The 12,887-nt window shown below is 36.6% G+C and overlaps 2 protein-coding genes across 6 annotated transcripts; both read left to right on the top strand.

Moving 5' to 3' along the window:
- Positions 1-736: 736 nt before the first annotated feature.
- Positions 737-7,404, top strand: LOC138879726 (uncharacterized). Its single transcript, XM_070159362.1, has 4 exons — positions 737-831; positions 5,801-5,868; positions 6,712-6,873; positions 6,965-7,404. The coding sequence occupies exons 1-4, from the start codon at positions 737-739 to the stop codon at positions 7,402-7,404; spliced, it is 765 nt and encodes a 254-aa protein (XP_070015463.1).
- Positions 7,405-8,112: 708 nt separating this feature from the next.
- On the top strand, positions 8,113-12,664 carry LOC104238458 (DNA polymerase I B, chloroplastic/mitochondrial-like). Of its 5 annotated transcripts, XM_009792813.2 has the most exons (6): positions 8,113-8,249; positions 8,349-8,458; positions 10,076-10,162; positions 10,278-10,373; positions 11,579-11,755; positions 12,295-12,664. In XM_009792813.2, the coding sequence occupies exons 2-5, from the start codon at positions 8,402-8,404 to the stop codon at positions 11,750-11,752; spliced, it is 414 nt and encodes a 137-aa protein (XP_009791115.1). In that variant the 5' UTR covers positions 8,113-8,249; positions 8,349-8,401; the 3' UTR covers positions 11,753-11,755; positions 12,295-12,664. The 5 variants fall into 5 exon arrangements, 3 of the variants coding, with proteins under 3 accessions (XP_009791115.1, XP_070016498.1, XP_009791114.1); XR_713882.2 differs by lacking the exon at positions 10,076-10,162 and having other exon boundaries at positions 10,298-10,373; XR_713880.2 differs by having other exon boundaries at positions 10,050-10,373.
- The last annotated feature ends 223 nt before the right edge of the window (positions 12,665-12,887 follow it).

The raw sequence follows: 12,887 nt of genomic DNA, 5'->3' as shown, positions 1-12,887 counted from the left end.
AAAAATACATAAACACATGAAACAAATTGAAGAAACAATTAATTAAACTTCAATTTGTATCTCACCAACATTAGACTAACAACTTTTACCTAAACAATAAAATAAACATGAAATAAACATGAAAACCACTAATTAAATTTCCATTTGAAATCTGAAAATTAATTCAATCAAAACATATGAACAAACTAGAAAATTATTTCAACGACGAACAAACCAAACAAGAATTGAATCATTTATCAATTTTGGATCCGAAAAATACCAAACAAAAATATGGACGATAAATGAGATTCAAAAACCAACTAACCGGAAATGAAACGACGAACAACGATTGTAAACAAATCTGTCCGGGCCTCGACTCAACGAAAGACCTTCGAACTTTGACGATTCGAAGAAGATGAAGCAATGTGAAGCATAAGCAACTGCTGCGACGAGCAGCAGCAACAGTGTGTCGAGTGAGGAAGAAGAAACTTCATGAAGAAGTAGGGGAGGTCGACAGACAACGAACCAAAATCAGCAGCAGGACGCAGCTGAAACAAGCTGCAAATGGAGATGCATCAACGTTATTTGGAGCAGCCATGGCTGCTCGTAGCAGCTGGACGCGACAGAAAACTGAAGCAATAGCAGCTGCTTAGAAACAGTAGCAGCTGCGTGAGCGGACAACAACCATGGTGGAAACAGTGATGGCGATGAGCATCATAACGAGGAAGATGAAGCAGAAACAAGAGCAGTAGCGGCTATGGATGTCGAGCTCAAGCTTGAGCTTGACGAAGAGGACGAAGGCAGACGCGGCGAGAAGCAGCTGAAGCAGAAACGTGACCAGCAGCAGCAATGGTGAAGCTGAAGACGCAGCGACGCAGCAGCACGACGGAGCAACGGTGGTGGACGTGAGGCTACTCCAATGGTCGTTTGGTTTTGACAACGGGAAACGGGGGGAAAGCAGCCATGGATGCTCATGTTGGGGTCGATGGGGCGATGGAGAATGTTGTGTGTGTGTGTGTGCAGTGAGGAGGATGGAGGGGCAGCCATGGATGGAGCTTTGAGGGGGAGCTTGAGGAAGATGAAAGAAAAGAGGGGGGGTGGCAGATAGCTTAGTCTTTTAGGGTTTTTCTTTGGGTTTTTTTTTGTTTTGTTTTGTTTTTTATGAAAAATGAAAGACAAAAGGGGGTTTGGGTCTTTTGGGTTATGGACTGGGTCGACCCAGTTCGAAATGTACTGGGTCGTTTGGGAAGATTGGGCCATTTTTTGGGCCTGTGGTTTGAAATCGAAGAAGAGGCCTAATTCCGACTTTCTTTATTTTTGCTCTCTTTTCTTCTTTTATTTTTCTAAATCTAAATTATAAAAATACTTAAATTATTATTAAGAACTAAATTAAGTTATAAAAGCGCAAATTAATTCCCAATAACAATTAACGCACAATTAAGTAATAATTAAGCATAAAATTGTATATTTGGACATTAAATGCTAAAAATGCAAACGATGCCTATTTTTGTAATTTTTATTTTTTGTAAAACAAACTTAATTACTAACAATTGTAGGATTAAATCCTACATGCAAAATGCGACATTTTTTTTTATTTTTATTAATTTAACAAATAAACATGCACAGACAAATACAAAAAATTATTCAAAAAATATCACAAAATTGCACACCAAAGAAAATTATTTTATTTTTGAATTTTTTGGGAGTAATTCTCATATTGGGCAAAAATCACGTGCTTACATTACTCACCTTGAACCAGCTAAATCTCTAACTCGCGATGCCTTTGCCCCTCGAATCGGCCTCCACGCGCGTCGAATCTATCCAAAATCAGAACGAATACGTCACAATATGCTAAGGGAATAAAGCCCAAGCGAAAACAATCGAATTACCACAAAAATCTAGAAATTGGTCAAACCCGACCCCCGAGCCCACATCTGGGAATTTGACAAAGTTCACAAAGCTAGAATCCTTATACTCTCACGAGTCTAACCATACAAAAATTATCCAATTCCGATACCATTTGGTCCTTCAAATCATCATTTTACATTTTTGAAAGATTTCACAATTTTCTTCCCAAATCATGAATTAAATGATGAATCCAATGGTAGATTCATGTATCTAGCCAAACTGAGTTAGAATCACTTACCCCGATGAATTTCTTGAAAATCCTTCGAAAAATCGCCAAAATCTGAGCTCTCTAGGTCAAAATATCAAATAAAAACCCAAAACCTCATATTTATTGAGTACCCCACAGATTTCCACCTCTGCGGACCGCACAAAATCGACTGTGGTAACCAGTGCGGTCCGCACAAAAATGACCACGACCACACAGGCTTTCCTCTACAGTGATAGACTTTAGTAATTTGGCCATACCTTTCGCTACAGATGTCCAAATTACAATATCTTTACTTTTATGGAAACTAGACACTAAGGGCTACAACTTTCGTTTTTGAATCATCTCAAAATTCCTTGTATATCAAAAGATATGAGCTTCTGAAGTAGAACCAGTGAAATGTCCCCCACCGCAGCCGCACTGCATTTTGTGCGGTCCGCACAACAGCTACCGCGGCCGCACTTCATTTTGTGCGGTCCGCACAGCACATACCGTTGCCGCACTTCTTTTTGTGCGGACCGCGCGGGTGGGTTCTGAGGCCTGCAACCCTTTTGGACCTGCTACAGCTATGATTTTCGGCCTAAAACATCCCGGAACCTACCCGCAACTCCCGGAACTTCTAAACAATTGTACCAACTCATCCCATGCCATCATTAAAACTTGTTCAAAATTTCGGAACGCTCACAACAACATCAACCACCAATTTAACATAGGATTCAAGCCTAAGAACTTCAAGAACTCTTAAATTATATTTTCGAACAAAAAGACTATCAAATCTCGTCCGGATGACCTAATATTTTGCACACACATCCCAAATGACACAACAAAGCTACTGTCACTCTCGGAATTCCATTCCGAATGCTATATCAAAATTTCTCCTATCAACCGGAACCGCCAAAATATCAACTTCACCAATTTAAGCCTAAATCTTCTCTACAACTCCAAAACCCATTTTGATCGCGCTCCTAAGTCACAAATCACTTCCCGAAGCTAATCGAACCAACGGAACTCACTTTCGAGCCTTCTAACACATAAGTCAACATCCAGTTGACTTTTCTAACTTAAGCCTTCTTAAAAGAGACTAAGTGTCTCAATTTTCACCAAACTCATTCCGGACTCGATTCGACAAACCCGATACCACAAAAACACGGATAACGAAGCATAAAGAAGCTAAAATGGGGGAAACAGAGCGGTAACTCATAAGACGACTGGCCGGTCGTCACATCCTCCCCAACTTAAACAAATGTTCGTCCTTGAACGAATCAAGAAACATACCTGAAGCCTCAAACAGGTGAGGATATCTGCTCAGCATCTCCCGCTCGGTCTCCCAAGTAGCCTCCTCCACGGGTCGACCTATCAACTACACTTTCAATGAAGCTATATCCTTTGACCTCAACTTCCGAACCTGACGACCCAAAATAGCTACTGGCTCCACATCATAGGTCAGATTATCATCTAACTGAACCGTGCAGAAATCCAAAACATGAGACAGATCCCCAATATACTTCTGGAGCATAGAAACATGAAATACCGGATTCACACGCGACAAGCTGGGTTGCAAAGTAAGCTCATAAGCCACCTCCCCAATCCTCCGAAACACCTCAAAAGGCCCAATGAACCGAGGACTCAATTTCCCTTTCTTCCCAAATCTCATAACAACTTTCATGGGTGAAACCTTCAACAGAACCTCTCGCGAACCATGTAGGACACATCTCGAACCTTCCTATTAGCATAACTCTTTTGCCTCGAGTGCACTGTACGAAGCCTCTCCTGAATCACTTTCACCTTCTCTAAAGCATCCTGTACCAAATCAGTCCGCAATAGCTTGACCTCACCGGGCTCGAACCAACCAACTGGAGATCTGCACCGCCTCCCATACAAAGCCTCATATAGAGCCATCTGAATACTCGACTGGTAGTTGTTGTTATAAGAAAACTCTGCAAGCGGTAGGAACTCATCCCATGACCCTCCGAAATCAATAACACAAACACGCAACATGTACTCCAATATCTGAATAGTACGCTCGGACTGCCCGTCCGTCTGAGGATAAAAAGCTGTGCTCAACTCAACTTGAGTACCCAACTCTCTCTGCACGGCTCTCCAAAACTGCGAAGTAAACTGAGTACCTCTATTTGAAATGATGGAAACTGGAATGCCATGCAAACAAACAATCTCCCGGATATAAATCCATGCCAACCACTCTGAAGAATAGGTAGTACACACAGGAATGAAGTGCGCGGACTTGGTCAGCCGATCCACAATTACCCAAATAGTATCAAACTTCCTCAAAGTCCGTGGAAGTCCAACAACAAAGTCCATAGTGATTTTCTCCTACTTCCACTCAGGAATATCCATCTATTGTAGCAAGCCACCCGGTCTCTGATGCTCATATTTCACCTGCTGACAATTGAGACACCGAGCTACAAATCCCACAATATCTTATTCATTCTTCTCTACCAATAGTGCTACTTCAAATCCTGATACATCTTCGCGGCACCCGGATGAATGGAATACCGCGAGCTATGGGCCTCCTCCAGAATCAACTCCCGAAGCCCATCCACATTGGGCACGCAAATCCGGCCCTACATCCTCAACACCCCATCATCACCGATGGTCATATCTCTAGCATCATCATATTGAAATCTGTCCTTAAGGACAAGTAAATGTGGATCATCATATTGGCGCTCTCTGATGCGATCATATAATGAAGACCGAGACACCACACACGCCAAAACCCGACTTGGCTCTGAAATGTCTAGTCTCACAAACTAATTGGCCAAGGCCTGAACATCAACTGCAAGAGGTATCTCCCCAAGTGGAATACATGTCAAACTCCCCATACTCACTGCCTTTCAGCTCAAAGCATCGGCCACCACATAGGCCTTTCCCGGATGGTACAATATAGTGATATCATAATTCTTAAGCAACTCCAACCATCTTTGCTGCCTCATATTAAGATCCTTTTGCTTGAACAAATGCTGAAGACTCTAATGATCAGTGAACACCTCACAAGATACGCCATACTGGTAATGCCTCGAAATTTTCAATACGTGAACTATGGCAGCCAACTCCAATCATGAACCGGGTAGTTCTTCCCATAAGGCTTCAACTGACTAGAAGCATAAGATATAACTCTACCCTCCTACATCAACACACAACCAATCCTAACTCTCGAAGTATCACAATACATGGTATATGAACCTGAAGCTGATGGCAAAACCAACATTGGAGATGTGGTTAAAGCTGTCTTGAGCTTTTGAAAGCTCTCCTCACACTCGTCCAACCATACAAATGTAGCACCCTTCTGAGTCAACTTGGTCAAGGGCGATGCGACATATGAGAATCCCTGAATAAACCAGCGATAATAGCCTGCCAAACCATTGTGAATCTCTATGGCTGATTCTGAACTTTTCCAACTTAAGCCTTCCTAAAAGAGACTAAGTGTTCCAAACTTCACCAAACTCATTCCGAACTCGATTCAACCAACCTAATACCACAAAAATACGGATAACAAAGCATAAAGAAGCTGAAATGGGGGAAATAGCGCGGTAACTCATGAGACGACTGGCCGAGTGATCACAATAAAATTGCATTTTATGTACATAATAATGATACAAACAATGAAATAGATGAAATAAAAGAGTATCAATCTGTTAAATGGATATCACCACCTGAAGCTGCATGACGTTTATTTGGTTTCTCTATTAGTGAGATGTATCCAAGTGTTTATCATCTTCAACTACATCTTAAAGGGCAACAATTTGTTTCTTTTAAAGGTAATACACATATAAACACAATCGTTAATAATCCAATGATTAAAAAAATAATGTTGACAGAATTTTTTCAGATGAACAGAAGTAACAAAGATGCCATAAAGCTTAACTTATTATACAATAAATTTCCTGAACATTTTGTATGGTCAACAACAGACAAAACGGATACGGCGACAACAACGTTGTGTCGTTGGTCGTATCGTAACGTGTCACCCAACTGAAGGAGAATGATATTATCTGAGACAGCTATTGCTGAATGTGAGAGGACCAAAATCATATAAAGATCTTCAAACTATAAATGGGGAACATTATAATACTTTTAGAGAATTTACAGAAAAAAGGGGACTATTACATTGTGATAAAATTTAATTGATTGCATATTAGAGGCAGCAAGTTATCAAATTCCATATAGTTTAAGGCATTTATTTGCTACATTATTGATGTATTGCAATCTAGACAATCCAAAAGAAATATGGAAATAATTTGAAGAGTCAATGTCAGAAGATTACAAAGTGTTACCTAATGTTGAAAGAAAAGATATTCAATATCAGGTTTTAAATTAGATTAATGATGTTTTACACTCTATGGGTCATAATATAAACGAATATGAGCTTTTCCCAGAAACAGTCTGACCATCTATATTGGAAAAACAAGCAAAGGAGATATTCTTTGAAAGAACCATCACGGTTAGTGAAGAGGATATATTGTTACATAAAAAACTAAACACAAAACAATTAAAAGCATAAAATGTGATTATTGACCGAGTATTTTCCAAGAAACCAAGAGCTTTTTTTATTTATGGCCCTGGAGGAACTGGAAAAACTTTCTTATACCGTGCTTTACTAGCAACTGTACGTAGTAAAGGATGCATAGCTCTAGCAACTGCTACTTCTGGCGTTGCTGCTTCTACTCTTCCAAGTGGGCGAACTGCACATTCACATTTTAAAATACCTATAGACATTGAGGAAAATTTCAGCTGCAACATCAACAAACAAAGTTCAACTACTGGTCTGATTCGCGATGCAAAATTAATTGTATGGGATGAAGTATCTATGGCTAAAAAAAAGAATGCTTGATGTTTTTGACTTGCTCTTAAAAGATCTTATGGATACAAATATTCTATTTGGGGGAAAAGTTGTTGTTTTTGGAGATGACTTTAGACAAACTCTTCTTGTTATTCGAAATAAAAAAAAAGAAGATTTTATTGGAATTGGACTTATGAGGGCAAAAACAGATCCTTCTTTTTGTGATTACCTTATGAGAATTGGAATTGGACAAGAGAGGGTCAACACTAATAACAAAATTGAACTTTCAGATTCTATAATTATTACTTTTACAACTGAAGAAGAATCTCTGGACCATTTATTCGTTGTGACAGTCTCAAATGTACACACATGCTCCTCTAATCCTTTTTTTGCAGATTCTCGCATTGTTCTGACGACGAAAAATAATTTTGTGAATGAAATCAACGATATTCTTATAGCAAAATTTCCAGAAAAAGCAACTACATTTGTTGGCTTTGACGAAACCGTTGCATAATGATCAAAGTCAATTTAAAGACCTATTACACAGTTTAAATCCTGCTGGTTTACCTTCTTACAAATTAACTTTAAAGGAGAATTGCCCCATTATATTGCTGCGTAATTTGAATCTGTATGAAGGTTTATTCAATGGTACACGATTGATATGTTGTGATATTAAGACACATGTTATTAGTGCTAAGATCGCGACAGGAGATTTTAAAAATAAGCACGTATTTATCCCAAGAATACCATTATTATCATCACAGGACGAAAGAATAGCAGTTCAATTTAAGAGAACACAATTCCCAATAAGATTATTCTATGCTATGATTATAAATAAAGCATAAGGTCAAACTTTGGATTTCGTCGGAATATATTTACGAGAACCTATTTTTTCACACGGTCAACTTTATGTTGCCTTATCGAGAGCAAAGAGTTCAAGTTGCGTCAAAGTACCGATCCGACCGTCCACACTAGCCAACCGTGATGATCATTCTACATACAACATTCTTTATGACGAAATCATCCAAAGAGCATCCTTGTAAGTGTTCCGCTACCCCAAGATAGAATAATTTTTTTCGTTTTATTTTGTTTGTCGTTTTATTCACGTACATTTTGTTTCATTTTTTATTAATCCTTGAGTAGTTAAACAAACAAACTTATAATGCTCTTGGCTCTGTAATATTGTCGTGTTGCTACCTTTATTCTTGTGCTACGTAATTATTCTCTGCCAATTCCTACTCTCCATTTTCTTTGATTTACCTTTTTCTTTTTCCCCAGATACTTCCATTTATCTATTACAGAGAGAAACTAGCAAATTTAGTTGAACTTCTCTCAAAATTACAGTAAATGAAAGGATTGGTGATGCTCTATTCTTGCTGTATTATTATTTACTCTATCGTTACGTGTGTTATATGAGATGGATTTAATAGTTTTCTGTTGTTGGAAAATCCAATGTAGGAGGCTTGAACCAACTTCCAGTGTACATTCTATTTGAGAATGCTATAGAGGCCATGCGCTTTCAAGAGTTTGATTCTGAACCATATGTTTTTGCTCCTACCATTATGAAGGTATTCTTTGCTACGTCCTTGATCAAGATTGATTTGTTTTGGCTCTATTTTGGGTGTTGCTCTCTAGCTTACTATTGTTTCTACTTAGTCTTTAATCAAGATTAAATTTTTTTTGCTCTATCTGATTTATCCAATAAAGTATTTTTGCTGAATTTGATGTACAAGTCCAATATTTTCATATGAAAATTCGTAAAAAAGAAAAAAGAGAAAAGTTGATGCCTCCTTTACCATTTCAACAATTGAATGAGATGGGGGATATTTGCTCTAATTTGATTTGGTTGGTCATTGGTAAAAGGTCTCTCTATTTGGTATTGAATTGGCTGGTGTCAATCTTGAACTGGACTTGATATCAATCTTTTATTTGGTATTCCATAGTGATATAAGAAAGTATCCTCTTATGACTTTGGAATAGAATTTGGACTCCAAAGGTCTCTTTGAATTTTTTACTTTTCTCTTCACATGTCAAAATTAACATCTTTCCCTGTTGTTATGGATAGATATGGATCTCCACTGCTTTATTTACAGCAGACAGACTGAAAAAAAAAAGTATCAATGGTTTGAAGAGAGAGTTTAAGGATGCATCCTTTTCACTATAAGACATGCTTTTGCGCCTTCATTAGTAGTCTATCATATTTTTTGTTTGAATTAATTAAATTATTGAATATTGGAGTGAAATTGGCCAAAATAGAGAATGAATAATAAGGCATAGTTGATGTTATAGGGTCGGCTCGATAATTAAAAACATTCAAGAGTCCCTCAAATGCATGCTTTTGGTTGTTATATACAGTTGTAAAAGTCAAGCATGTTTCGTAGCGTTGAGTTTTGGAGAAGGTACATTTTTGCATAGTTGTCCCAGGAGAAAGAATATAACACTAGAAATTTTGTAAAAGCATGTTACTTAATATTTGCTAGAAATATTTCTAAAGCTACTTATATTATGGGTTTTCCAAATTAAAAGTAAAATTTAACTCCTTAATTTGATAATAGACAAACTGTTATTTGAAATAAGGCTCAAATTCAGGTGAAAAATTTAAAATTGAGCTTGTAATAATATACTTTTTGGACACACTATTATTAGGTATTTTCTAAATATTCGAAGAAGTGTTATCAGTTACTTTATGAAAAAAAATACTCGAACAAGTGCTTTTCCACTCTAAAAGCTCTTATATGCTGCATTCCTAAAAGATGCGAAGTGAGTCAATATGACTTTAGATTAAAAAATTTATGTTACTATTTTATAGAAGCTTCTTATATAATAGAGAGTTATGATACACGAGTCGTTCATCAAAATAAAGATTTATACACTTGCCTGGTTTGAGGTAACAGACTTAAAGGATGGTTAGTCAAAACAGTTAAACGTTGCTTAAAATTACTTCTTGTTCTCTTCATTCTCCAAATATTGATGTTAGTTTAAAGTTGAAATCTTTGAATACTTAGCTGTTACTCAGCATTAATGAAATCATTTTTACCTGTGTTTCTTATAATTTTCTAATTTCAATGTTAATCAGTCATCACCTATATTAGACATTAGACATGCTTTTTTTGGTGAGCACCAAATTACTCTATCAGTCATTAGAATGTTATTTCAAAGGTTATCTTCTTGCAATACAAAACCAGCTTGCTCTGGAGAAAGATAGGTACAAAATTCATCTAGCTTTTATAGCTGCTCAAGAGAATTCCTTGATTGTATCTGACAATGAGCAGGTATCGAGACGCTTACCAGTTATAATAGTTTGCATTTATTGAAATGGCGAAATGTTATCATTTTTCTTATAATTAGTTGGAACTTACAATTCTTACACATCTTGCTAACTGCAAGAGCATGTTGGATGCTTCCAGAGCTGGTGGAGACTTCCATTTAAGGACTGCTACAAATATGTATCCTCGCATCCATGAAGCCATTGAAAAAGCTCAGGTACTTCTTAAATGGCATCTTCAACCAGCTGAAGAAAAGCCACCATGCTTAATATGTTTGACTTTTCTCCTTTAAGGTTCTTTTTGTTGGCTAAACATGGCCTGGAGCTGAAGTAGTTCTCTGTCTGATTTTGATTTGGTAATTGAAGCTAACGGTGTGATTTCAGTTAATTTACTGGTGTATTTATAGTTGGTTATCATGTTATAGTAGGTGATTTGCTTAAGTGGTTTTGTTGGGTTTCTTGCTGTCTTTGTTTCTTAAATTGTACTCAAATGTTTGAGGAATAATTTGACTTGCTTTTTCTTATTTGGTGATTTGATGATGATCCTACCTTTTTTTGGTTTCCTGTTTTTTATTTTGTTATTATTGACCAAGCAGCTCTTGTGCGGTTGCATTTCTTGTGTTTGTGTTTTTCTGTCTGATTAATTTAGTAACAGAGCACAAAATTATGATTCTACTTTTGGATCTTAATAGTGAAAACATCAGCTTGAGCATTAGTCCAACTAGAGAATTGTTCTTGTCAAGGAGTTGAACTATTTGAATAATGGTTTCTAACATTTAAAAAAATTGAATTTGCCCTTTGTACTTGTGGTGTTTTTATTATGTTATTCTAATACTGAGATATTGTGTAGTAGTATATAGAAAAATACTATTTGGCGATATTGAATTTGAAATGTGAAAATTATCCAGGGATAGAGGTGTGCTTTCTTCGATCAAACTGCTGGTCAAACATGGGCTCTCAAATTAGATAACTTAATCTGTTAGTGGGCATGGTTTTTGCCATTGTTTTGATGATTCAGTATCTTGGTTTCCCATATGGGTAGAAAAAATAAGAACAGTAGTGGATTCACCCCTATGATTATCAGCCAAAGACTCTTTGCGAATTAAGTTTTGAGTTATAAGTTATCGAAGTCTTTGCTCACATATTATGGTAAAGTTGTTTTGTTCAGAGGCAAATGAAAGTAAGCATAAAATATCACTTTATGATCTGAACTTTATTGCTCTTGTAAGCTCATATTGACCTATCTGTGCTCACTACTACGGTATCTGATAAGCAATTTCCCTCATATTTCTTTTTTCTATATTTACAAGCACTAATAACTGCAAAACAATACCTATTATGGATGGTAAAACTTTTCAGATTAATACATAGAAGATAAGATAGCTGTTTCATTTAATAACCATTGTATTTTACACCTTGTCAGCTACTTCCAAGAGGGAAAATTCCGCTTCTTCAAAAGAACACGAATTTTGTGCAAGAAGTTAGATTTATTGGAATTTTCATACATGATGCTTTTGCTCCTAAAAGAAAGAAGGCAAAAATGCTCAATTTTGTTGCTGCGTACGAGAGAACTACTGTTAGACTTGCCCCCAAATAGAAGGTACTTCAGCATTTTGAGACAAAATATATGTTTAATTTTCTTGATTTCTATAGAATTTGTTGGGTCTGCATGAGCTACAAGAAAACATAAAGAAAGGTAGTATAAGGTAAAATTCTTCTTGAATTACTGCTCTTATTAAATTTTACTTGTTTCACTGTTAACTGCCCCCTTAAAAATTTTGTCTTTGCTTATTTTTTCTTCTGTTTACATTTAAAAACTGTCTATGCACCATTCTTCTTCTTCTCAAATCTTGCTCTGTCATTTCCATGATTCTAAACCTCATATACTCGCCCTTATTTCAATGTTGCTAAAGATTATTTGACATAAAACTTTATCATCTTTTTGACAATAATGCTAATTGCTATCATTTTACACAGGTTTGTCAAGATGCTACTGGAAAGTTATAACTTTTTGTGTAACAATATGAATTAGAAATAGAAAGATTAGAAAAAATAACATTTATGTAGTAGCTATGTACGGTCTCCTATTACTCTGTAACATTTTTCTAACAGATCTGTATCTTCTATTGCTGACAACAGTATAACTTTGTTCACGTTGGGACCGGGGCAAAGCCCGAGCTACCCCCACTAGTATAACGAGAAAGATCAGATCACTTCACAGACAATAATAAACAAGAATCAAGGTACAAATACCAACATATGCTTAGCTGAACACCAGAAACAGTCTTATAGCTTGAAAATATAGTCTATAGAAAGGTAAAAGCTCAGATTTGGGGTAAGGTTGTGTACATATCACCCTCCTTAGACCCCACATGTAAAAAATTACTGTGCTGTTATTGTTGTATTTGCGCTATAAATATTCGAGTAAAGCTTGAAGAAAATATGGAATGGAAACCCTATGTGCATTTGGTGGTTCATATGGAAAGACATGAGTTTCTTTTCTTTGGAAGATGTACTAAATCCATGCTGAAGATCAAGAGTAATTGTATGCTCTTGTTGTAGTTTTGATGCATGAAGGAATATGTAGGAGGCTAAAACATCACTAATTGCCTTTAGAGGTTCTTTCCACCGCTAAAAAATTATACTTTTGCTTTTTGGAAAAAACAAAGTTCGAGAAAAGAAGTTCTAGGCTTTACTTCAAATGGCACATTAATCAAACTATTGGTTGAGTT

This window comes from Nicotiana sylvestris, chromosome 10 (genome assembly GCF_000393655.2).
Source record: "Nicotiana sylvestris chromosome 10, ASM39365v2, whole genome shotgun sequence".
Classification (NCBI taxonomy): Eukaryota; Viridiplantae; Streptophyta; class Magnoliopsida; order Solanales; family Solanaceae; genus Nicotiana; species Nicotiana sylvestris.
The sequence above is the reverse complement of the archived record's forward strand: the minus strand, read 5'-3'. Positions and strand labels throughout refer to the sequence as shown.

Bases quoted from the DNA above. Each gene is read 5' to 3' on its own strand.
- LOC138879726 (XM_070159362.1), top strand. From the start codon at position 737: ATGGATGTCGAGCTCAAGCTTGAGCTTGACGAAGAGGACGAAGGCAGA. The intron at 832-5,800 runs GTGAAGCTGAAG...TTTCTCTATTAG, and splicing joins CGTGACCAGCAGCAGCAATG to TGAGATGTATCCAAGTGTTT. The intron at 5,869-6,711 runs GTAATACACATA...GTGCTTTACTAG, and splicing joins ACAATTTGTTTCTTTTAAAG to CAACTGTACGTAGTAAAGGA.
- LOC104238458 (XM_070160397.1), top strand. From the start codon at position 9,992: ATGCTTTTTTTGGTGAGCACCAAATTACTCTATCAGTCATTAGAATGT. The intron at 10,163-10,277 runs GTATCGAGACGC...GCTAACTGCAAG, and splicing joins TTGTATCTGACAATGAGCAG to AGCATGTTGGATGCTTCCAG. The intron at 10,374-11,578 runs GTACTTCTTAAA...ACACCTTGTCAG, and splicing joins AAGCCATTGAAAAAGCTCAG to CTACTTCCAAGAGGGAAAAT.